The sequence below is a fragment of the Dryobates pubescens genome, chromosome 1, assembly GCF_014839835.1.
Source record: "Dryobates pubescens isolate bDryPub1 chromosome 1, bDryPub1.pri, whole genome shotgun sequence".
Lineage (NCBI taxonomy): Eukaryota > Metazoa > Chordata > Aves > Piciformes > Picidae > Dryobates > Dryobates pubescens.
In genome coordinates this window covers 40987324-41014187 of record NC_071612.1, presented here as the reverse complement: position 1 = coordinate 41014187, position 26864 = coordinate 40987324, and the positions used below count along the sequence as shown (strand labels likewise).

At 39.8% G+C, this 26864-nt stretch overlaps 1 protein-coding gene across 6 annotated transcripts in view; it reads right to left on the bottom strand.

The window, feature by feature from the left end:
* MICU3 (mitochondrial calcium uptake family member 3) overlaps nucleotides 1-21479 on the bottom strand; it is a 55097-nt gene extending 33618 nt beyond the window's left edge. For all 6 annotated transcript variants that reach the window (XM_054164391.1, XM_054164399.1, XM_054164418.1 and 3 more), the window contains exons 1-4: nucleotides 21129-21479; nucleotides 8967-9120; nucleotides 4293-4324; nucleotides 3461-3539 (exon numbers count right to left, since the gene is read on the bottom strand). In XM_054164391.1, the coding sequence (XP_054020366.1) occupies nucleotides 3461-3539; nucleotides 4293-4324; nucleotides 8967-9120; nucleotides 21129-21410 (547 nt within the window). In that variant the 5' untranslated portion in view covers nucleotides 21411-21479. The remainder of the gene's footprint in view (nucleotides 1-3460; nucleotides 3540-4292; nucleotides 4325-8966; nucleotides 9121-21128) is intronic.
* Nucleotides 21480-26864: the final 5385 nt, after the last annotated feature.

Genomic DNA, 26864 nt, shown 5'->3' with positions numbered 1-26864 from the left:
TTCATTTCCTTTCTTTCCCTTTCCCTTCTTTTCCTTGCTTTTCCTTTCCTTTTTCCTTTCTTTTCCCTTTACCTTTTCTTTTCCTTTTTTCTTTCCTTCCTTTTCTTTTCCTTTCTAAAAACCCCACCAATAATTGATGACAACAGTATGAAAACATTTACTCTGAGAACATTAATAGTGCTCTCTCCTGATTCAAACGTGCTGTTTGAATACAGTTCTTGGCTTTAATATGTGTTTTATAAGTGCATGTCTTGTATTAATTGAAAACTTGGCCTCATATAACTTCAGCACAGATTTGGGCTTTGGAGTTACTTTTATATGCACATTATAGAATAGAATAGAATAGAATAGAATAGAATAGAATAGAATAGAATAGAATAGAATAGAATAGAATAGAATAGAATAGAATAGAATAGAATAGAATAGAATAGGACCAGACCAGACAAGGTTCAAAGTGACTTTTGAGATCCTAGAGTCCAACCTATCATCCAAGACTATCTAATCAACCAAACCATGGCACCAAGCACCCCATCCAGTCTCTTCCAAACACCTCCAGTGGTGGTGACTCCACCACCTCCCTGGGCAGCCCATTCCAGTGGCTAATCACTCTCTCTATGAAGAATTTCTTCCTAACATCCAGCCTAAACTTCCCCTGGTGCAGCTTGAGACTGTGTCCTCTTGTTCTGGTGCTTGCTGCCTGGGAGAAGAGACCAAGATCCGCCTGTCTGCAACCTCCCTTCAGGTAGTTGTAGAGAGCAATAAGGTCTGCCCTGAGCCTCCTCTTCTCCAGGCTAAGCAACCTCAGCTCCCTCAGCCTCTCCTCATAGGGCTTGTGCTCCAAACCCCTCACCAGAGTATCCATAGGGAATACATTCTAAGATTTTTCACTTTTCATTAAATGTCCAAGGGCAGTTACAGTGTTCACTGGCACCTTTTTTTATCTTCAGAAGGCAAAATTTAAATTAGAGATGAGATCATATCCAAACAGCATGCCTAGCAATATAAGCTGTACTTCTACTTTTCTAGCTCAGGGGCAAAGAGGTAAATTTGCTGGTGTCTGTATTAACAATGAAGAGAAGCATCTTATAGCTCAGTAAGAACTGAAAACAATGACTTGCAGCTCTCCCAAAAGCCCTAGCTCTCATGATCTTTGAGGCTGAACTAGCAAAACTGGTTCCTGATTTCTAACCAAATGATTTTGTCTGTCCTCCAAAACCAAGTGTTAAGTCAGTCCACAATATCAGACTATTTCAAAGAGAAAGAAAAAAAAAAAAGTATTGCAATGCCTGAGAGTAAAGATGTCTATCAGCTGAAATTTTCAAAAGCTGCTGGCTGTCTCCTTGATTTCAGTCCAAGTCAGGTGCAAAAGTTTTTCTACAAACAGCCACATCTTCAGATGTTTAAATAACTTTTAAAATTTGACTTAAACAGTTTTAAAGCAAACAACTGAATTAATCTTGGAGCTTTCATGCCATGTACTAAATAAACACCAAATCACAATGAAGGGACCTAAAAGTCTATTGCCATACTTTTCACTGGTCTTATCAGTCATAAGACCTACCGTATTTTCTCAACTCAATTTTGTTTTGTGATGCATACTGAAAACCTATATAAGTGCTAAATTTTATTACTAATTTTATCAGCTTATTGTGTTAGTTTTGAGTTCTCTTCATTGCATCAACTTCTGTAGAATTTCACTGGCAGAAAACTGGAGTATGATACTGTTGAATCAACACTTTATTTTTTAATCAACATTTTATTACAGACTTAATAAGCAACATCCAGATGTTTCTTTCAAACTGATAATGTACTGATTTGACAGATTTTGAAGCTGAATTTTTATGTAATTAGTATTTCCAATGTCAGCCATTCTGACTATACAGTGCAAGGAAATAGAAGGAAAGAAAAGAAGTTAGGAGGAAGTTCTTTACCATGAGGATAGTAGCACACTGGAAGAGGTTGCCCAGGGAGGCAGTTGAGGCCCCATTTTCGGAGATATTCAAGGCAAGGCTTGACAGAGTTCTGGGCAACCTGATGTCCCTGCTCACTGCAGGGAGGTTGGACAAGATGACCTTTGGAGGTCCCTTCTAAACCCAGCCATTCCATAGTTCTATGATTCCATGAAATATGATGAAAAGATGTGCCAGTTTCTGCCTCTCTGGAATTCTGCTTGCAGACTCAGGGGGAAATGGGAGGGTCTCCATAGACTAGTGGTTTGAGCTGGGACCCTCCTCTGAGAGTAGGTGCATACTTACTCCTTTGAAAAAATTCAGTCACTGTTGAATTAATCAATTACATGCACACATGTAATTGGAGTTTTGCTACTGTCATGCTTACTTTAAACATTCATAAAGTGTCTTTCTTTTACAGCAAGTACTTGTGGCTGCTTTTAAATATATTTAAAATGCTCCATTTGCCATTCTGAATATAAGCAAAAGAGAATATGATTATTTATCATAAATTACTTTTAAATACCTGTATACAAGACACCTCAGTTGGGATTTTTTTCCCCCTGTGTTTATTGGTTTTGAAGGGATAGAGCTTATTAAGAAAGAAGAAGGAGACCACGAGTGGCTCTTGGCTCTTCCTTTACCAAGCCTGACTTTTAAAAGCAATCAAAGCCCTCATCTGCAGAATTTAATGGGATATACAGCATTTCTGAAACTGCCTCTGTGTTGAGAAGAAAATGCTTATTCAGTGATGGAGGATACCATTACTGTCTTTAAAAATAATTACATCACTGAATCTACTGAAAAAGGTAAAAAGATTTATAGACTCATAGAATACCAGGTTGGAAGGGACCTCACAGATCATCTAATCCAACCTTTCAGGGTAAGAATATAGCACCCTATCAAGCTAGGCCTTGAAACTGTCTAATGTAGGGGAATTCACCACCTCCCTTGGGAGTTTATTCCAATGTCTAATAGTTCAAATGGTGCAAAAAATTTTTCTGGCATCCAGTCTGAATCTCTCCATAGCAACTTGTGTCCACTACCTATTGTCTTTACCATGTGACTCTTTGTAAAAAGGGAGTCTCTCTCCTCATGATAGACACCCTTTATGTACTTCTATATGATTATGAGGTCTCCCCTAAGCCTTCTCTTCCCAAGGCTGTACAAACCCACTTTTCTCAGCCTTCCTTCAGTCCTTCAATTTTGTGGTTTACAATATTCTATCTATGGTCTACAGATCAGTGTTCACACAAACTGAACTTGAAACATTCAAACATCAATTCAACAAACTCCAAGGCACTAATCCACCTACGGAGGCTAGCTGTAAGATGACACAATTAAAACACTGTAGACACTGAAGGGAACTTTCCCATGCTATAACATATAGAAAGCAACAAATGCTTTTCACCCTTCTGAAGATGTGACTCAGATTAAAATACAACATCACTCTAGTCACAATAAATTAATACAAGTGATAACCTCATTCAGGAAAAGAACTTCTTCCTCACCTTTCTCATTAAGATTACGAAAAAGTTTAGATGATCCCTTCCAAACTGGTGGTGTCTCCATAAGGATCTGATTCAGTTCCTAAAAAATAACATTAAAAAAGAGATAGAAGTATATATTTAAATACTTAATTATGTAGTTAACAGAATGTGAGTAAATTATAGCAAACCAATAGAAAACACAAGGAGCTGCATGCAGATCTACCAGTTGATTTAATCTCAGTTTACCACAATGATTTCGGAGGCACTTAAGCACATATAGAACTTTTGCACATATGATTATTCCAAGAATTGCTCTTCTGCATGAATTCTAAGTGTTTATGGAGTGAGAGAGGGACATGCAACATATTTGTTGCTGAAATTACTAACAACTGTTCATATTCAGTAAAGCCAATGAGCAATCTCTCTGGATTTCAGTAAAGTCTTCAATGCAAGGCCAAATGAACTGTTCTTTTAAAAATCTCAACCTGAAATAAAGGAAACATCACCCATGAATAAGAATATACTTTACTTCAAATCCATACTTCAGGTAGCTTTGGATAAACCTGTTACACTCTGAAGAAACTTGTCAGGTACGGGCTAAGGAAAGAACTGACACAGGCTTGAGCAGGTCAGTAAATCCAACACTACAGACACAGCTGCTCAAGCATCTGAGATACTGGATTACACTGAGTCTGAAGTGACAAAATCAAAGAAATTAAAGACTTTTTTTTTCTTTTTTTCTTAAATGAAGATTTAGAAACTCCCTTATTTCTTCTGTGACTCTAGGTTGAGATAATGAAAGAAACTGTATAAAAATCTATGATTTTAAGACAGCACAGGAATTATTGCCTACCTGCTTTGAAAGGGATCGCCATTTTTTAGTACCTGCAATAAAAGACAAAGTTATGAATGCACAGAACTTAGTTATGCCAGTGGGGTGTTGTAAAGGTTAGACTGCATCTATACTGTGTTTTCTAGTCAAAGAAGAGGCATTTTTCCTACCCTATAAGGCTAAACTTCAGCCTGGTTCAAAAGAATTCTCTTTATGTTATCAAAAAAATAACTGGCTTAATATATTTATAGATTCATAAAATTGTTTGGCTTGGAAGGGACCTTAAAGACCATCTAGTTCCAACCTCCCTGACATGGACAGTGACAGCTTCCACTAGACCAGGTTGCTCAAGGCCTCATCCAACCTGGCCTTAAATACCTCCAGGGATTGGGGGCATCCATATTCCTAAACTCCTAATTTTAAAACACCCTTTGGATGTACAGGGTTTAATCCAACTCTTCTTCAGAGAGAGGAAATATTTTCTGCCTCCAAAATCCACCATTAAAAACATTAAACAGGAAATGGAGGACATTCATGTTAACCTGTGGTATCAACATTCTGAAATGATTGTTTAGTAGCAGTAGTATTACAATGCAGATTATTGGGAGACCTGGATTCTGACTCTTGCTTCAGGGACTACTTATACCTTCTAAAGCAAATGCAGAAAAATCAATCAATCAATCAATCTTTGAAACCACACCAGGTGCTGAAGACTCCCTTCAGCCATTCTAGCTCAGATTTGTGCTCCCTTTTACAGCTTCTGTCAGGCATATTTTTTTGTGAGTAGTTCTAACAGAGGATGTGAAGAGGGCCCCCGGTTCAGAACAGGAACTGCTTGTTAACAATGAAAACTGATGAGTAAGAGTGAGCAGATGCTTTCTTCCTAACACCTCATATGACAGACTCCAGGAATAGAGAAAGACATTTTATAACAGTTGTCCGCAAGCATCCAAAAATTCAAAACTCAAGGTTCACTGCCTCCCTCTCAAGACAACCCCCTGTGCAGATTCAGTATTCAAAAAAAGCACTGTGAATATCAGAATTCACAAAGATATAAGAGGTAGAACAGTATATGGTCAAATTCAAAACATTTTGGTTAGTAAAGGCTCATTTCCACAGAGCAAAACATTCTGTGGTATTAGAAATCCCTTCCTCATGATGAACTTCATGCTTTGTTAAATAATTAACATGAAACAGAAGCTACACACACTAGGTCACGGCTGAAATTTTAGTTTGACATCTTGGTGAAGGCTATCACCAAGACTGTCCACAAAATCCACTTTAACTATACTGAACAATATGAAGTAACATCCTAACATGAGCATGCAAAATTGTGTTATACTTTTCAGTTTAATTCATTAATGTTAAAGTCTTGTCTCAAAATACTAAACAAAATCCAAACCACATAATTTCCCACACAAATTAATGTACATTTAATCCTACCATAAAAAACTTGATGAATAAATATATCTATTTCCCAAGCAATTTCCCAGCCCCATGCATTATCTATAGATTTTTCTTTCTAAGCAGGCAAGTGAAGATATGTGTATATACAACTTACACTTCAGTATTAGGATAAAGTTACTCTAGATACAGCTAAAGGGAACAAAATATATTTTCTCTTCTTTTACTTGGCTTTCTAACTATATAAACATATATTGAGATTGTAAAAATGTATCATGCATGCCTGCTAAAAATATTGCATTTTCCCAAACGAAAGCCTGCAGGGTAAAGGCAGCAACAACAAGTTCATTACAGCCATTTATTTTATATTTTTATGAAAACTGTTTGGAGTAAAAAAGTTACATTTTCTAAAAGAAAACATACTCTAACCATAGTAGTTAGTGTTTAATCAAAAAAAGGAAGTGAACACCCTCTTGACTTTTGTAGGGTTTACAAGATTTCCAAAGTAAATCAATCACAATAGACGTATTCACTCCATCACAAATCTCATTCAAGTCTAGTATTATTAGCTTTTCTATACAGCAGACATAAAGAGCTACTATTACTACTCTTCAAAGGACATATTTGACAAAACTAGACTTTTCTAGTCTTCATCCCTTAAAAAAAACCCAGGTGTACGCTGGGGTATTTTTCTGCAAAATATAGATGCTTTAGTATGTCAGCCTGAATGGATCAAATTATTTACAACTTGCAGCTTATTTAGAAAATGATCCCAAAATTACAAAATTAGATGTTTAGAATGTGTTCTTTTATTCTGAAAAATACCTTCCTTAAACTTACCACCTTCAACAGAGCAAGACAGAAAACTAAGACTTGCCCTAACAGACAAAGCAGTACTTTGTCAAAGCTGCAGTACAAAGGTTAAAATTAACATAGAGGTCAGAAGCTGGAAGTGGTAATCTACAGGTCATCTATTTCAGGTCATCTACTGCTTCCTACTTGTCAGCCTTCTGTCCAAATACCCCAGACAACACGACTTCCACTACAACTAAGTCGTCCACTTCTTAGTAAGCCTCTTACACTGTCCCTTAAAATAATTATCACAGTCATGTAATCTCTGCTACTAGTCTATAAACTAAAGGACATCCAGGTTAGTTTTGCTTTTAGTCTCAGAGATGCACTGGATGCACAGGAAGGATTTTGATACAAACAAGGCTTGCTACACTGAACTCAGAAAGGTGTCTGAGTGTTCAACTCTGGATCTCCTTTGGCATGAAAGAGCTTAATGCTTTTTATTTTGCTTTTAAAACCTGAATGCTTGCTGTGAGAGAGGAGGAAATATAGATGTCATTAACATAGAAAAATCTTAATAGCTGAACCAGTCAAGCTGTCATAAAATGGAGTTAAAATGAAATATTTAACTTGCATCCAGTTAAACATTTGTGCCATATGGCACAAACACTTCATGACCATACATGGTGAAACCAACAATTAAAAAAAAAAACAATACTAAGAAAAAAGGAAGACTTGGAGATCTGGACAGAGGTAGTAGATATAAAGTGCTGATGTGTATTTGTATTTACTTCTGTGGTAAGGAATCTGCTTCCTCTCTTTTAGCTGTAGAGCAATTAAAAAAAAAAAAAAAAAGATAATTTCCTTTCTGCTATGAGTTTCAAAGTTTTGCAAGTTTTCACCATCTAAGGTCTACCTTCTGCCTTTACTGTTACAATGAGATTATATCTTTATTCAAAAATTACAAAAGTTTTATCACTTTATCACTTATGTGCCATAGCTGAATTGTTTCCTCTTGTTTCTTTACTGTTAAGAGAACAAAGGGAGAAAATCTAACATCTGCACAGAGCTTTAAGCTTCCTCTGACTGTTTTAGCTGCTTTTGATTGTTCTTGATACTAGCTTTGTGGTGTAGACTTGAGGAAGAAAGTCCTAAGGTAAGTTATTATACATGTCACACCTGAGAAAAGATATTCACTTTCCCCAGAAGTTGTGTGCTGCTACCAATGCACTGCAAGCCTGAGGGCCAGGAAATCAAACTAGATCAGAAATGGATCACCTTACTATTTAGTCAGTCTTTGATATTTAAAGCAAAAAATTTGCAGTAAGTGAACTAAAGCTGATAGTTTGTTTTTCATTAATTTAACTAACACACAGTGCTAACTCTGGCAACTTTTAAGTGTGGAAAGTTGATCGCCTGGGGGACTGAAACTCTTCCTCAAAGCATGTTATTCAAAAGCCATGATATGGATATAAAACCTCTGTAGGGCAAAAAAATCCCAACATGATAGTAAATGACAATTTAAGATGGCAAAAATTGCAAAACAATGTTATCCTAAACTGTTCACAGAATCACAGAATGTTAGGGGCTGGAAGGGACCTCCAGAGATCATGAAGTCCAACCCCTCTGCCAAAGCAGGATCACCTAGGGCAGGCCACACAGGAACACATCCAGGTGGGTTTTGAAAGTCTCCAGAGAAGGAGAGCCCACCTCTCTGGGCAGCTTGTTCCAGTGCTCCATCACCCTCATAATAAAGAAGTGTCTCCTCATGGAACCTCCTGTGTTCTAGCTTGTACCTGCTGTTCCTTGTCATGTCACTGGGCTCCACTAAAAAGGGAGTGGCACCTTCATCGTGACGCCCACCCCTCAGATATTTAGAGAGGTTGATAAGACCCCTTCTCAGCCTTCTCATCTCAAGAAAAAACATCCTTAGGTCTCTCAGTCTCTCTTCGCAGAATAGATGTTAAGGTCTGCAATCATCATCCTAGCTCCCCATTGGACTCCCTCCAGTAGATCCTTTTCTCTCTTGAACTGGTGAGCCCAAAACTAGACACATTATTCCAGATGTGGTCTCACCAGGGCAGAGTAGAGGGGAAGGAGAACCGTCCCAGACTTCATATCTTGCCTGCTTATTTACACAGAGACTATACAGAGGAGAAGTCCAAAGTTTTACAGCAGTATGGGCCTGCTCAGAAAGAAACCACAACTGTAACGGTGTCAATGACAATGATACAAAGGAGCTTCTTGTCTTCAGCACGTGTTGAGCTGTCAGTAACCTCTGTGGCATGAATGCTCTAACTAATGACTAGCATACAGATGTTTACAATCTAATAAGAATCAGGAAACTGATTATTAAATAAAATAGAATTCTGGAAGATGCAGTACCTTTCTACCATAGTCACAAACAGAAGCAGTAGTCATCAAAAGGAAATGGAAAAATAACATACACCACTGGCATTGCCCTTAGCAATTTTTCCAACAAAAACCCCTCCTGCTTACGTTTGGGCTCATCACTTGTGACAGCCTGAATGAAGTCGTGTGGAGTCATATAGAGCTGTCCTTCAAATTCTAAACTGGCAAATCTACGAAACCGCTGCTCCCGAGGAGTTGCATAAAGATGTAAATCTTCAAGGTCTGATCTGTTTTCTGCAACCTTCAAAGACAGAAGGAAACCATTTTAACATATGAAAACATTGTCACTGCCATTCATCATAAAAAAAACCCAAACAAATTGTAAATGTAAAGGTGGTAATTCAAAGTCAAAAGCATCCAAATGTTTTTATTATGTTTATGAGCTGAAACTAGAACCAGGATTTCACTACAATAGTTTTTGGTCTCCTACAATTTTATTAATAAATCTTTATGCATAGAAATTTTTGACATTATCCCAGCTTGGGGGACAGATATATATAGATATAGATATATAAAAGGAGAAAAAGGTAAGTTAGGATTTTGAATCACAAGAAAAGGGACAATTTTAAGTCAAGGAAGTCCAGTCATTTGAACTGCCTGACATTTCCAGAAAAGTCTCTGTTCTTGTCATTTCATACAGTATCCATAAAATTCTTCAAGTGCCAAACTAAGGAAAGGCAACAAGTAAAACTACAATGGAATAACACTTTGTATATTGTTTCTTAGATTGCAGCTGCAGAGAAAAATATCAAGACACCTCCACAATAGGTATCTATACTCCAGTGTAGATCTTCTTGGGATACTGCTATTTCAAGCATCCAATGCAATTAAAGTGACCATACTTGGAGGAGGAACAGAAGAGCATAACTATTCCTCCAGAGTTACAGAAGTACTGTATGGCATTAAGTTCTCATCTTACAAGTGTTTACAGACCTCAGAAGTTCCTGATAGTGACCATCCAGCTGATTTACACATAAACTTAGTAGTACAAAACTGTAAGTGTTCTAAATTATTAAATTTCTGGTTTAGACTGTCAAACCTTTTAGGAGAAAGTAGCTACTGCCACCTGAAACCTTTTTTTAGCTCATAATAAGGCAAACTCCTCTGTGGAATCAGTATCTTCAAGAAAATGTAAGTACCTTGAACTTTTTCTCAGGGATGTAAAAACCCAAACCTAAACTGTTTCATAAAGGGTAAAGCAATGATCTTGGTAACTTCTCCCAGTATGTTAAATAAGAATGCAGCATTTTATCAGTGGAATACCACAAGCTGACCTTGTCCCCACTACTCTTGTCATTTCATACAGTATCCCTCAAATTCTTCAAGTGTCAAACTAAGGAAAGGCAACAACAAGAACTACAAATGGAAATTGGTTTTCCAAAATCTTTCTAAGAATAGGTTTCAGATTTCAGTGTTTAGAAGCAAAGGCACATTTATATTGGGTAGTCAAACATCTGGCCTTATTTTCCTTCTGCTTTTCAAACAATCTCCTTAAAAAAATAACTCATCAGTGAGGCAACTGCAGTGAAACAAAATTGTATGGTTCAGTTGTGACTAGGAGATTAAATTATGTTTGTAAGACAGACATATAAAAAATGAACATGTCAGACACTTTCTATTTGGAAAGCAAGTAAACCCAAACCGGATCACATGTGAAGTCACAACGTAACAGAAAACTCCCTATGTTTTGGTTTTATATATGGGAGTCTTAGTGCTTCAGTACTTTAAGGCACTTAAACTGAGTTCATAGTTCTCTTACTGGGCTGTCGCTAATCGTTTTCAAATTACTGTTTCTGTTGTGTGTGTGTTTGAAAATGTTTTGTTTCGGTAGAAAAAAAATTGCCATGGAAAGTGAGTGTAATAGAAATGCTTATACAATTATTTTATTGTCAGTAGACTGCCCTGCATAGAAATATTCTGCACTTCTGCCTGAGAAACAGCTTTAAACCTAGTCCTTGTGGCTTTTATCATGTTCAAATGATGACTAAATTAAATATGGGGAGGGGGAAAAAAAAATCTAACAGCAAAGCTCAGAAATTCACCTCAGAATGCCAGGAAAAGAAATGCTGAGCTCTCTTCTGGCATACTCACATGGCATGCAAGCCAAAATATTTCTGTCCTATCTCACTGTTTGATTATGGTCTTACTGACCCTTCAGCAGTCCAGTGGCATCCAAGCTATGCCTTCATGTGAGATTTACAGGACTCAGTTGTTTTGGTAGAACGTGAAGCGACATAAATGATTATCTCTGTATTTGAATCTTAATAATCTGTCTTATTTTTTATACAAATGTTATTTTATCACTATTGCAAACATGCCTTTGAATATATGCAGTTTGTAGGCATGAGTAATAAAGCAATAATTCTGCAAGATCAATTTTCAGAGAAGAAACTGCTTCAAGGTGATATTCCCCATGCAGTATGTAGAATCAATTGTAATCGACCATAATCAATCACCTGTAATCAAGAAGATCCATAGATAAAGTATCCCTCAAGAAATGTCTTCTTAGTTTTGATCACTGTTAGTATTTGGAAAGCATGTTGAGATTCTTTGCTCTCAAGAAATTCACACTATCTCAGGTACTACTGCCAAATACTTTGCTTGAGACACAAAAACATTTACTAAATTCTCAGACACATACTTCTACATTATCTAAAGTACTCTATGCTGCTATAAATATAAAATAGCACACTGTAGGCATGGAATTTTCAAGACATGCTTACACCTAACTGAGTATCCAAATCTGTAAAACCTTAATTTCTCCCTCATTACAGCCAATTTACAGTGTCCTGCTGACTATACAGCAATGCCAGTATTTCACATTCTGGTTCAAAGTCATCGTAATGCAATATGAATGCAGCCTAACACCAGAAAGAGCAGTGCCTCCTTAAAGGCTCAATACCCTGAACACCCTTGCTCCTTCTGCTCATTTTCCCAAATGTCAAAAAGGATAAGGGAACCAGTCTGAGTGAAATGTTTTCTTTTTGTGGTGTTATTTTTAAGTCAGATAAATGCTTATAACTATCCCACGAGATCAATTATCTGATTCAAAATCTAGGCTACAGGAACCTGCAGGTGATAGAAAATAAACTGTCACCTGTTCCAGCAGCAAGCTCCACCTAATTCAAGTTAATGAGGAGAAAACTGCAAGTTCAAGCATAATTTTATTCTAAGGAATAAAAATATCACTTTATTTTAAACTTCGTGCTTTCATCTGCAAGACTCAAAACAAGCTGTTTCTGCTGTTGATACAACATGAATTCAAACAAGCATAGACAGGGCCTTAATATGTATTAGAGCATTGGTCCATACACTAAATGTCCAAATAAAAGCAAGGTTTGGCTACGGAAGACTCCAGATATGTACCTCAGCAAACTGACAAACAAAACTTTGAGAACATTTTAACTTTTTGTCCACATTTCTTGACCAGAGCTTTCCTCCTTCTATTACCGTTTATCAGTTTATGTACAGCAATTAATATACAGCATCTTCATAATTATTAGGAACTAATGATTATGCTAATTAAAAGCCAAACCATTCTAACCTCAATGACCTCACGTCACATCTCTTCAATCATTCATTTAAGAAATTAATGTCAACACATAATGATGAAATGTTTCCTGTTTATCCCCACATTAGCAGATCATAGTGCACTGAAGCAGGTAATAGGACTTAGTGACACCAATTGTCGCAATGGATTTATTCCATATTTATGCCCAACCCTAGTATCCAATGGACACAGAAACAAGACACAAAGGGTTGATGTGGTACACCTCAGGGAAGGTACTGTTGGTGAAGGAGTGAACAAAATTCAGTAAGATTCCAATTTCTATTTGAAGTTGCAGGAGCTTATCCAGACAGAAATCTCTCTGTAATTATCAACAATCTTCAAAAACTCTCATGAAAGCCCATCTCCTTGACAAACAGAAGAAAGGAGATTTTTGTATGCTTCTGTTTACTAACCCTCTTGGCAATCCTACTTACTAATTACTATGATCTTGTATCATGTTATGGTTCTCTGTCTTTTCAAATTAAGATACATACATTTCCTTCAAGCAGAATATCACACATCTCCTAATAGCAGTATTATTTTAATCCTAGGTATAGCAAGTTAACTCTGGTTTACCTGCACATGGACACCAACCTACTTTCTTATTAGAACTTTCAGGGGGGAAAAGAAGCCCCACTGGTGGAACCAAGAATCTGTCAGCCAGAATTTTCATCTTCTAACTTTACAACTCATGAGGTAAATAAAAAGGAATAGAATAGAATAGAATAGAATAGAATAGAATAGAATAGAATAGGAATGGAATAGACCAGGTTGGAAGAGACCTTCGAGATCATCATATCGTTGGACATCCAACACTATCTAATCAACTAAACCATGGCACCAAACACCCCATCCAGTCTCCTCCTAAACATCTCCAGTGATGGCGACTCCACCACCTCCCCAGGCAGCCCATTCCAATGACCAATCACTCTCTCTATGAAGAATTTCTTCCTAACATCCAGCCTAAACCACCGCTGGCACAGCTTGAGACTGTGTCCTCTTGTTCTGGGGCTGGTTGCCTGGGAGAAGAGACCAACCCCCACCTGCCTACAACCTCCCTTCAGGTAGTTGTAGACAGCAATAAGGTCTCCCCTGAGCCTCCTCTTCTCCAGGCTAAGCAACCCCAGCTCCCTCAGCCTCTCCTCACAGGGCTTGTGCTCCAAACCCCTCCCCAGCTTTGTTGCCCTTCTCTGGACATGTTCCAGCAATTCAACAACTTTCCTAAACTGAGGGGCCCAGAACTGGACACAGGACTCAAGGTGTGGCCTAACCAGTGCTGAGTCCAGGGGCACAATGACTTCCCTGCTCCTGCTGGCCACACTGTTCCTGATCCAGGCCAGGATGCCATTGGCCGCCTTGGCCACCTGGGCACACTGCTGGCTCATGTTCAGCCTACTAGCAACCAGTACCCCCAGGTCCATCGCTGCCTGGCTGCTCTCCAGCCACTCTGACCCCAGCCTGTAGCACTGCATGGGGTTGTTGTGGCCAAGCTCACCAGCACTCATGAATGATATATTATCTTTTCCCCATTCTCCAAAAATTCTAGTAGCTGTAATGCAACAGCTCATGGTTATCATCCTTCTGACCTTCCGTTTTCAAACTCTGCTACCTTGTTGCTCCATATTTCACTTCCCACCTCCTGTACCATACTCTGGCAGAAGGACTTCAGGAAGAACACAGCACCTTTTCAGTGTGCTGCTATGCATAGTTTTATAGGCTTATATCTGCCTTCAGCAAAACCAACAACAAAGAATGTGTGGCTCTTATAAACTCAGTTTACATCAGATGAACATAAAAAAGTGATCTGGGCCTGTTATCTTGCCATTCCCTAATGCAGAAATGCATGCCTAATTCTTACACATTGGAGACATTACAAAGCACTTTCTAAAATGCATTAAATGGATGCAGCACTTACACGCAAGCCAGCAACAGACAACAGAAACAGAGGGAAGGTTTTTCCACCAAAAAAGTCGATTTCATTGGTAGCTTATCAAAATGAGGCAAGAAAAAATTAAGCTGAAGTCCAAATAGTAATGTGGCTCAATACTCCTTTGAATGGAACCACTCTTCAATTACGTGTGCTTCCATTGTAAACCTATGTGACAAACGTATTACAAACAGCCTAAAATACCTGGAAAAGGCCTAAAAAAAATCAAATTTATTATGCAGATTAAAATACAATGATAATGCACTCTCACCAGTACTGTAGTTACAGGGCCATGTAAGGCTGAAGTAACACTGCCATGTGTCTCTGAGTAACAGGCCTTTGTTATGAGCACAACATTTAAAGTTAATCAATTTTGAAAGCATTCCTTGTAAAACCTTTCAGAATGATACTCATCTGTATTTTCTCCCACTTGGGGGAAGAAATTTTAGGATTTCTACCAAGCATTTTTCTTGTCCTGTTTTTATCAGTGGAGACAAGTTCAAACTGCACTGAAAGTCTGGTGCTCCCACCAAAGGTTTTCATGTATTACAGAATCACATCATCAGGCCAGAAAGAACCTCTGAGATCATCAAGTCCAGCCATTTCACCCACTCCACCAAGTCTGTCACTACACCATGTTCCCAAGCACCAGGTCTAGATGGCTTTTAAACACATCCAGGGATGGTGACTCAACACCTCCTTGGACAGCCTGTTCCAGTGTCTGACAACCCTTTCCATGAAAAAATCTTTCCTAATGTCCAGCCTAAACCTCCCCTGGTGCAATCTGAGGCCATTCCCTCTCATTCTATCATTGTGAGAGGAGACCAATGCCTACCTCTACAACCTCCTTTCACATAGCTGTAGAGAGCAACGAAGGCTCCCCTCAGTCTCGTTTCGTAAACTAATCGGCTCCAGTTCCCTCAGCCGCTCCTCACAGCATTTGTTCTCCAGGCCTTTCACCAGCTTAGCTGCCCTTCTCTGTACCCACTTCAGTGCCTCGATGTCCTTCCTGTACTGTGGCCCTGAACACAGTACTCAAAGTGAGGCCTCACCAGCACTGAGCACAGAGGGACAATCACCTCCCTGCTCCTACTGGCTACACTATTTCTAATACAGGCCAGGATGCTGTTGGCCCTCTTGGCCAACTGGGCACATTCACTCTCCTGTCAATCGATACCCTCAGGGCCTTTTCTGCCACACACCTCTCTAGCCATTGTTCCCCAAGTTTGTAGCATGGGATTGGGACTTCCTTGAAGCATGGGCTAATCTCCACTCTGCTTTCATGTTTGTCTTACTGACTCTCTTACCTCAGAGATATGGTCTGTCTTAATTTGGAATTACATGAATCAACCAACCTGCATGGCCTTGCAGTGAAATCCATGTGATAACTCTACATTGCTGTAAGATGGCCTAATACAGGACATGAGTGACGTTACAATAATTGTGATTGTGCAGTAGTTATGACCCCAAATTGTGTGAAATATCAATAAATGATAGTGATATGGCTCAGGTTCAGTGGAAGTAAAGTGAACAAGATAAAACATGACCTCATTACCCTTTCTATTAAAAAATACAACAGAAATGTTCTTTGTCAAGTGTTTGTCTCCTATTACATTAAGTCAGTAATGCCGACGTTTTATTTAGTGGCAAGATACCTAGTTTCCCCACAGAGACAAGCTTAAATGCCAACTACAGGATTTTTCACTTGAAAATTAGAAAAACTGATGCCTTCAAGCTCTGCAAAAGTAGTCTGGAAGAATCCATTATCATAACCCAGAACACTACTCCATCTCCCAGATTCTGAGAATACCTACAAGTAGGTAAAAATATACCTGCTGTATGTGCATGCATATGGGCCAAAAAGTATCACACAATAAAACACAACTCTGCTGTGTTCCAAGTCAAATCAGTGTGTTCTTGCTTCTTTCAGCTGAGATAAAGGTGAGACTATTTTAGCTAAAGAAGCCAACATTTACTACTAAAAGTGTCTTTTGCTTGCAGTCCAAATTATGTTCTGTTACAGTAGTTTACTCTTTCATTTATTTCAAGTGAGTGAGTTTCTTTGAATTTTTGCTTGCAAAGTAATCTGTCTTCCATCAGTGAGAATCTGTGCAAACTATTAAAATAAAAAGGTTTTCAAAGAGATGCTGTTCCTTACTTCCTTCGTTTATATTTGACTTCAGGCTTATTTAATATGCTCCCATGTAGATAAAAGTAGCATGATTTTGTTTTCATGCTGGGTGGCCAAAAGGTTAAACGTCACGTTCCCAGTGTGGGAAAATCCCAAAGTAGACAAAACTGTTTTGATGCTTACTGAAGTTATATTTCTAGCAGACTACTTAGAAGTAGTACAGCCAACAATTTTGTTAGTTGATCCCACTTCAGTGAGATAAGGACATTATTATATTAAAATATTTACAAGCATAGGAAGCTGGAATCTGTTTAAAATGTTGTAAAAAGGGCCCTGCTCAAATATAACCATTACAGGAAATCCTTGGGGTAACAATGTTTATCTGTAAGCACAGCTATTCCAGAAATCCTCCAAAATAAGTATTACAGCAAAACATACTTTGACAGGCCTTCTTATATTAGTTTCACGTGTAAGTTATTTAACGTCTATCAGATCTTCAAGAAGGCTTGGTCAGTGTGTATACCCTGCTGTACATGTCCATATGCTTCGCTGCATGCAAGACTAAAACATACTAGTAGATGAATCAGTCTGTCCCAAATATGTATTGCTCTTTTTTAACACCTTGAGGAACACAGAAATAATGCTGAGAGATAAATCTTTCTTTTCCTTCAGCATGGCTCTCACTACAGCTGGCTAGCAACCAGGGTCCTTCTCAGGGTGACAGCAAGGAGCTTCAGATGTCATCAGCCAAAGCATAAAACCATCTTCCTACACTGGGCAATTGACCTGTGATATAAAATGCACAACGCTTATGAAAAAATAAAGTTTAGTTAGTGGTTCTTGTAAAAATTATGCTTTATGCATCTCTTGGAACAGTATCCTCTTTGAGCAGGCAGGCAGGAAGTTTGCCCTTACTTTTTGGAGTTAAAGTCTTGTTCTTCATTTCAGAGAGACAGAAATACATGATGTAATCCACTTAGAAATGTGCTGCTACAAATAAACTTGACCTTTTGAGTATTTTCATAGAGAGAGAGTTTGACAGTACTGCTAAGGTACTAGGGGGAAAAAAAATCACCCCAAGTACACACCTTCTTCCTCCTGACACTCAGTAGGCCTTCAAGAAATGTGATAAAGTCTTTATTGTGTGTCTGTCTCTCCCTGCCCTCTTTTAATTCCTAAACAATATCTGAAGGAATTAATTCTTAGAGACTATTCTGTAAAAATAAATAAGAGACCTGGAGTTTAATTCCTTTACAAAATGACAACATCACTACAGAAAAGATTTCTTTGGAGTGGAGAGAGGCATCATTTCTGTTTCTAAGACCATTTTAATAACCTTTGCAAATGACACTGATGGTTTTTTGAGTAAGGAACATGGAAGCAAGGAACCAGAAGGCAAATATTAATTCCTCTGAGGAATTATGACACTGAATTATGCTTTTCTAAAATCATTGTTTTTCTCTGAAAAACAGGTATTAGAACAGCTGTTCCAACAAGGGAAATACCTCTTAAGCAGGACATTGGATCAGGGCTTTTCTTGGGTCAGTACTGTTCTCAGTTGTCGGTACAGAAAATTGGTATCAAAACCAGCTCTTACAGAGTTTCCTGTTCTCCATAAGCACCTCCTAGACTTTAAAGGAGCTGTATGCTGATAGAGCTCTTCCAGTCTTCATCAAAACATTCAGACACAAAACCAGTAGCTCTTACATGCACAATTTTACTTTGGTTCTGAAATACTATGTGGCAGAAACCCTGGAATTAAAACTGTTGCTTTATTACAGTGTTCAAGTTTCTGCCCCAGGCAATCACATGTAAACTCTTAGTCCTCAGGAATGGAATTATTCTCACTTGAATTATTCTTATGAATTGTCTGGGGAAAGGCAATTCAGTAGAGAGATGAGCTCCATGCTGCTTCTGTACAAATCTTACTCTCTATGAGAACACCTCCAATAATACGCTTGGCCATGCAAGTATGGTTTTGTACTGCCCACAAGAAGTTCGTCTGTGCTGCTTCTCATATTGTCCCTAGCAAGTAGGCTGAGGGTGTACAAGTTAGGAGGGGACATAGCTAGGACAGTTGACTGCAGCTGACCAGAGGGATATCTCATAACATATGATATCATGCTCAGTAATAAATGCCTTGGGGAACAAGGGGGAAGCGAGGAGACACACATTCAGAGTTAAGGTGTCTGTCTCACAAAGTAACTGTTACATGTGATAGAGCCCTACTTTTCTGGAGGTGGCTGAACATCTGCCTGCTGATGGGAAGTACTGTATGAATTCTTTAATATGCTTTCCTTGGTCAAGCAGCTTTTGCTTTGCCTGGTGAACCATCTTTATGTCAGCCAACAAGTTTTCTCACTTTTACCTTCCCAATTCTTTCCCCTACCCCACTGCAGGGGCTGTGCGGCAGCTGCTGGCCTGGGTTAAACTCCAACACTATGAATGAGACAGCCATGGTTATCTTGGCTACTCTTGAACACTCTGAATACTTCATATTTACTCCAGCCATTACTCTAAACACACTCTGCTGTAGATCTAAGAGCCTTAATCCTAATAACACAGACACTTATACTTCAAATGTTACTATAGTTCTTTTAAACTGGTAAATACTATTCAGATTGTAATATGGTGCACTTAAAATTAACAAGTATTGTCACTCAGACATCATTAATTCAGCCTTCTAATAAAGGACATTACAACACAATGCCATTGCAAAACATCATAATACCAAGCAATGCAATTTTAACAGGATTTGCATGTTTGTTTTTTTTTTCCTTGGAAGGCACCTCTGGAGATGTTTTAGAAACCTGTAATGAAAGAGTTGATGCTCATCACAGGTGTGGAGGGCAGTCATAAATGGAATACAGATCACAGATGGAGCTCATGGTTAAACTACTCTTTGTAGCTCACCAGCTAGATCCAGTACCATGCTATGGGCTTTCCCCATTGTCACATAAACCCTTCTGCACCACAATAGTCAATAATTTAAAAAGCACAAAACCCCACTAACTCAGATCAAAAATTGCACACCTAATTGATCCTCATTTTTAGGAGGCTTCAATTGAAAGGATACTTTATCAGGAATGCCAAGTGGTCCATGCAATTTGAAATCAGTGAGGTCACTTGTTCAAAAAGAAAAAATTAAACCCCAAGGCTAGTGTTCTGAGATGTCAGTCTGTGCATTTAGTCTGGCCACACAATCTGAAATGACATATTTCAAGTTAATCTTCCAAATATTCTGCTAGGCAAATGGAAAACTGAATTAATTAAAACACTTTTCCACATAGGAGCGTAGCACTTGTCTTCAAAACATAGTCTGTGCTTACACAGACGATACATGTCATACATATTTTAATAGTACATTTGTTCAAATATAACCTCAATTTTGACTTTGCAACCTCAATGCTTTCATAGTGATGCGTGTGAAAATCCATTCTTAAACATCACGCTAAATTTATTGACTTATCCAAGGTGCGTTTTCCTTGAAAGATTACTGAAATGTAAGACCGGCTAAGTTAAAAAATGTAAAGTTCTGTCAAATCAATACAGAATGGAAGGCACTCTGTACATCAATAATCAAAACTGCCTCACTCAACTTCTCTTCAGACAGGATGCTGCCAACAGAATCTGCCTTTCAAGTAACAACTTGGGGCAAAAGGGCTAACAACATGCATATCTACGCCCAAGGCCTCCACTGCAAAAATGTAGACCCTCTTCCCAAACATAAGATAAATGTGATCCACAGAAAGCAGGCCATTTGCACCCCTGATTTCCAGTCTTAGCCAGTATCACACTACAAACTGTCCCCTTGGGGCTCGTGACATTTTAAAAAATACCTCATTTTTTCAAGGAAAAAAACCCTGACAAAACCCCAACATCGTGCCCATATGTTACCTGCAACACCGTGCAAGACTGTCACAGGAAACTTTGTTTTCCAGGTTCACCTCGACTTTTTTCTTACCCATCGTTAGCCAACCAATGCTTTTTTGCTGAATTACTTGAACTGAAGCGTTACTTACTTTCACCAAGTGCTACAGTATCACGTTTTAGGGCGCTCTGCGTAAAACTTTCAATCTACGGAAGACTGTATATAAAAAAGACAACTGTCATAAAGAAGATGAACACAGGTTTTGATGAACTCACTATCAGCAGCAGTTCCATTTACAAACTAGTATTTTCTGTTAAAGAAAAATAAGTTTGCTTAGGACAGCTCCAGAGACGAAAAGCAGAGCAGGATGCAGACGGTTTGCGTTCCGAGGAGCAGCAAAGGCGTGCCAAGGCCCCGCTGCCCACCACGCCGCCTCAGTGACAGCTCTTCTCTCCTGATGGAGGACCGGTGACAAGCTTTTGCCTCTGTCCTCGTCCCCGGGGGTCCCGCCCGCTCAGGCTGCCTCGCCTCCCAGACCAGGGGCCAGTTTCACGCAGGGTCAACCTCTGCGCGACAGCCTGGGGAGCCGCTCGTCACCGCCTCGGACGTTTCCACAGCGGTAGGGCAGGGAACCCCCTATCCTCGTCGGATCCGGCCGCTTCTGGCTCGCCGAGCGAACACGCTGAGCGAAGCAAGGAGCGAGGCCGCGGTGAGGGGGCAAGAGGCCGCCGGACCGCTAGGCGGGAGGGGCGCGGCGCGCACACACCTACCGTCTCCTTGGCAGCGGCCGCCACAGGGATGGGGAGCAGCGCCCGGGCCCCGCCCGGCCCGACGGCTGCCGGCTCCAGGGAGGGCTCCCGCCACCGCTCGGTCAGCCGGTACCCCACGTACCCGGCGAGGGCGGCCCCCACCGCCCAGCCCAGTTCTCGCCGCCACCGCCTCAGCCCCGCCGCTCCGGCCCCGCCGCCGGCCCACAGCCGCCGTGCCGGGTGAGCTCCGGTTGCGGGATCCAAGCGGCGGCGCCACCGCAGCAGGGAGCGCAGGGCGGCCATCGCCGCCGCTCCGCCCTACCGACTGGCCGACGAAGCCCCCGGGGTGCCGGCAGAAGCCTCGCGAGAAGCGGGGAAGGGGTGGGGAAGCGAGAGGCCCCCTCCAGTCCCCGCCCCGCGCCACCTGCTCTGCCGCGCTGTCACCGCAGGCCTGCCCGCGGCCGCGGCTTCGCAGCCCGCCGGGCAGTGCACCCCGTCCTTCTGCAGCCACCGGCGAGGCTGGAGGCACCGGCTCCCACCGTGGCTGTGGCAGGTGGTGCTTCCGCGGGGGTGCCCGACGGGCCGCTGCGGGGTACGTCCGACTCTCGGGAAAGGCAACGGTAGGCAGCGAGACGTTTTCTGCCTGCCACGGGCCGCAGGCAAGACAGTGGAGATACGAGGCGGTTAGACCAGATGTGGTGAACAGGCACGGACCTGCGTTTTCAGCCAAAATGCATGGAAAGGGGGATGTGTGGAAACTGCCGTGACTAGGGAGAGAGCCCCTGCGTGGGCCCCTTTGCAGTCTGGTTCACAGATCCGTCATGTGCCATGTGTGCTCAGTAACGTGCTCCAGAGCCTAACCCTGGGTTTTCGTGGCTTTGCTCTCGAGTGCTCCTGCAGGACCCATCAGTACACTTGCAGAAACCTGGGAGCTCTAGCTTTGGAGAACGAAGAGCTTCAAAGCCTCCCTCGTTTGCCTTGTAACACTGAAGGCTGGAGGTGGCCACAATATCTCCTGCATTTTTATCCTCTTGGTGTTAGGAAGCTTTCTCATCAGTGAAACGCAGACACTTGCCAGTCAGCAGCCTCTCCTGTTACAAATATTACTGGCTGCAGGCAACCTTCTTAGCATAACCAAGCACTAGTTAAAGACCAATTGTTGAGTGTTTGGTTTGTTGTTTTTTTCTTCCCCTGTGTGGTACTGATTAGCCTTAGGCCTTGTGAGGCCTTGCTCAAGTTAAGGCATTGTCCATGGTACCAACCTGCATTGCCATCTACCTTACCTTGAAAGTCACAGAACACCTTATAGCATTTTTTGCAGTAGGCAAGTGCAGCTTCAAGTCTTTTACTTCTTTATATAAACATGTTCCTCCCAAGTTTCAACTGGATTTACTTCTTTTCCCCCCATAAATCTTTGATAGCTTTGTATATTACTATGATTACAGAAAATACACAAACTATAATTCATTATAGTTCAGTTAGGTACACTTAAGATACACATTTTCAGTTTCTAAGAAACATTTCAGTGATTATGTCACTGAATATATGATCATATGATAATATATTCAGTGAATATATATTTCATATATATTACATATAACTGTGGCCATGTTCATCAATCAACAGTCTGACAGATCATACAACTACACATGGCCAAGGTAGAATTACCTCAGGGCTGTATCTGGAAAGGCAGGTCTCTGGGGTGAGTTACTGCATTTCTTTCAATAGTTTTAGATACCATAAACCACTTCATCCCTTATGTAATTCCCTTGACTTCATTATTCCCTGCTGTAAAAAAAACCCTAACATTTTCAGGGGGTGATTTTGGAGGTAATATGCCTACTGCTTTATTGATGTTGTATGTATGTTTCCCAACTGAAAGTCTTGTCACCAAATCTGAGCTACGTCTCTGTACTAAATGATAAAAGACTGACACTTAGGTGTCAAGGCAATAATAGTTACAAATGCTTGGCATGACTGAAACTCAAGTATTTCTCCTGCAGTTATGTAACTAAGAATCCAGTCTGGAAAAATCTGTAGAACATCACTCTTGGATCTTTTCAGTTCTTGCTGCCTCATTAGGAGACATCATTCACCAATACAACTGCCTTTAACAACTAGTCTAGTTTTTTCTATTTGATTGGAAAATAAACCACTTCTGGTCAATGTAGTGTCCCAAAGTAAACTGTTTTGCTGGATGACTCATCAGTCATCTAAACTGTGGACATGAACTATGAGTTACCTCCCTGCTCACATTGTTTTCCTGAAACTGGTTAGCCACATTTTAATGGCTTTTCAATAACACCTTTAGGCTAATCTCTTGTCACTTCAAAAAGTCCAATACACATCTGTAACTACTTACACCTGGTTAGTCAGAACTTCCCTAGTGAGGTGTTTGCTTAGGAACAAGAGTACAATTTATTTGTGCAGCAAGTCAAAAACCATGAGCTGTTTGCACATCTTATATATGAAGACTGAGAAACCATGTAATTTAAATAGATCAAAGTGGGTTTATCCAATGATCCACTTACAGAACTAGTAAAAAAAGCTCCCAAATGAGGCATTTGAATGTCAGTGTATGTGGAAAAGATTAATTCTCTGTGGAAGTAACTGGCTGTAAATGTGCTCTGACTACCTAGCTTCTCTGTATCCATTCTACTTATGTAGGAGTTACTCATGTGCATCTGCATAAACATGGATAACAAAATCACAAGTCTTTAAAAGCCCTATGAATTTCTGTCTTCTTTAAAAAAAAAATATTAAAAAATAAAGAAAGTGCAAGAAATGTAGAACTTCCTTGCCAGAGGAAAATATTTTTACATGTGCATGTATGTATGCATATATGTATACTTGTATCAGTTCAGAAGAAAAAGTTATGAATGCTTTTAAAGTCTGCATGCGTTCCATTTAAAAGTCTTTAGTTCATCAGCTTGCAACATGATTTGTACACAGAGCCTTGAAAATTATTTTCCTCCCTTCTTCCAAGTAAATCCTGCATGAAAATACATCTTACTTCACTCAGACTTCCTGAGTGCTCTGAAGGGCTCTCACTGTAACTTCTGCACATTCTGCCCATCTTGTTGAAAGCAGCCAACCATGGTTTTTTGGTCCAAATCTAGGAAAAAACAGTAACATAGCATGACACATAGGTATCTCCAGCTGGACATACTCCTTTATGTTCTACTCAGTTGCTCTTGTTTCACCCTGTGTTTGCTTTCTACATATATTTGTGAGCCTTCATTCTCCTAGCCAATATCTTACTAGATCATTACAATTTTATGGCTGCCGCAGCACTGTTTTAAAGGAGTTCTAAAATGGATAAAGGTGCAATAAATTGCAGGGCATAAAATTTTACAGCTAACAGGTTTTTTTAACCAACCTGATAAATACACACACACACACACATATATATGTATGTGCTTATATACATGTAGAGATACATATATCAAAGATTTCTGTCCATTGCTCTGTCCATTGCTTTCTCCATTGCCTTGGTAGCCGCCAAGTTTTGCCTATGCCAACAAGCTCTTCTGAGGAAATACACAGTAATTATATTGTCTATAGAAGCCCTAACTAATTGCTCTGGAAATAAAGACTTGACCACATATGTATTTGTTCAACAACACTGAAAGTGCAGTCTCTAGGAAGTATATGTCGAGTTGATTAGATTGTACTGTATACTTTAAGTTGAATTATGTACTCTCTTCAAAATTATTTAACTTCCCATGGTATAGTCTCAGAAGGTGCAAAAAAAAATAATCTTTAGTGTTATCTTTTCCTGTCACATGACTAGTGCAAACACCAAAAATACTCTTATCTTTTTGTTTCTTTTCTGGTACTTTATAAAACAGCATAACCGGTTTAGCGCCCAGACATTAAAGCCTCCACTCGGAAAAGATCCGTGTTATATATTCCACTCTACTTTAAATGTGTCCATTATACAACAGGAAAGATTTAGTCATAAGGGTCTTCCAGTCTGTGGTGGCTGAAGTTTGTTGGTTTGTTTTAAACAAAGAAAAAACCTTCTCTGCTGGGGACAGTGGTGACATCCAATCAGAAGAACCCTCTACTGTTTGTAGGAGTTGGAGAGTACTGTTTGGACCTGGCAATGTTATCTGTACTGGAGCATCTATAGGCTTAGAGAAATATACCTCTTAATTTAGCTGTATCATCCTAGTGCATGTCCTGCAACTTAGCAGCTGTGAAGAAGTTCGATTTTGACCTGCCAATCATGTCAATAAAAGTACTTGATGCGTGTTTCAAATGCTTAAAGTATATTTGAGTAACCGGTGTGCAGGCTACTTGAGAAATAGGTGCTATATAGATTATTCGACTTTGATCTATTTCTTTGATTTAGCATTGCAATTAAGTAGATTTGGTTCAAAGAGAAAGCTCATTGGTTGATGTTTTACACTGATGTGATAATGTTTACACAGATGTGCTTTGAAATTTCGATTATGGTGGATTCTTGGGTCCCACCACATGACAGGCTGCTGTTATCTGAAAGGTAAAATAATATAACATCTATCTGTAACTGCCTTCAGAGCAGGTCTGCCTGTACTCTCTTCTGAGGTGATTTATCTGATCATTGTATTTAGCGTTAGTTTTTTCAGTTTTAAATCCCTCCACAGTAAATCACTTGCTTTAAAGCAGCCTTTTTATAATTCAGGTGCACACAGGGGCAGTACTTAGGACTGCAGTGATGAAAAGGTGTAGCATTACCTGCTTTAAAGCACCTGCCAATTAATTAGCCCTATACTCTCTGCAGCAAATAAAGCTAAGCAGGCAAATCCATTTGATCTCTCAGATTTAGACTCTGCCTGAAAAGACCATGAAGCAAGACAGGAGAACTAATCTTTCGTGATTCTCTGCAACGTTTTTGTTTAAATGAAACCTTAAACTGCCAAGCAGTTCTCTCAAACTTTTGAAAGAATTAACTACGAAAGACCTTTGCATTTTATACCAATTTTAACGTAGGCAAGGAACTGCATTGCTTATCTTGAACGCAAAGTTGTAGTTTGAGCCCTAAAATGTATTGGACATTACAGAAGATGCGGCAAAGAAGGCAAACCCCAGGCTTTTAGTTTTAATATACCATTGTTTTACCATTGCTAATAACGAACATGTGTTCCACCAAGACATTTTCATGCATGAACCATTCTACTTTGGGCATGAATTGAAAATAAAAAAAGCATGTGCTCATCTGGAGCAGGACAGCAAAGTCCTAAACTGATGCTAGACATTAAAAAGACAACACCGGTCTTTCAGTAGGCGATAGCAACACTAAGTTGCAACAGTCAGACTTTGGTTACAGGTCCATTGCAAAACCCCTAAGAAGATCGATTAGATGAGTCATATGAGTAACCTATCAATATTTCATTCCATCTTTGCAAGTTTTGCAAATATTTATCCCAAACCAGGGGCCTGCCCATTTATGTTTTTAAGACCTTGTGTCAATACCCAAACGCTATAGATCAGTTTCATGTCACATTAATGATAAATGAAATGTGAGGGAGAATTTGCAGAGGGGAAAACACCTCCCTGACTATGCCAATTTCTTTAGAAATTCCCCTCCTTGTAGCTGAAGCGATAAAAGGGAAGGGTAATGCATGTAGGTTTTATGAGCGCTTTAGAAACAGGGAGTAAAACTGTCAGATCTTTGGGTTTTTTCTTTCATGTGTGTCTGGGCAGGTTTATCCCTCAGGTAACGCCCTTGCTCCTTCTTCCCTCCTGCCTCTCCTTGCACCTGTCCACGTA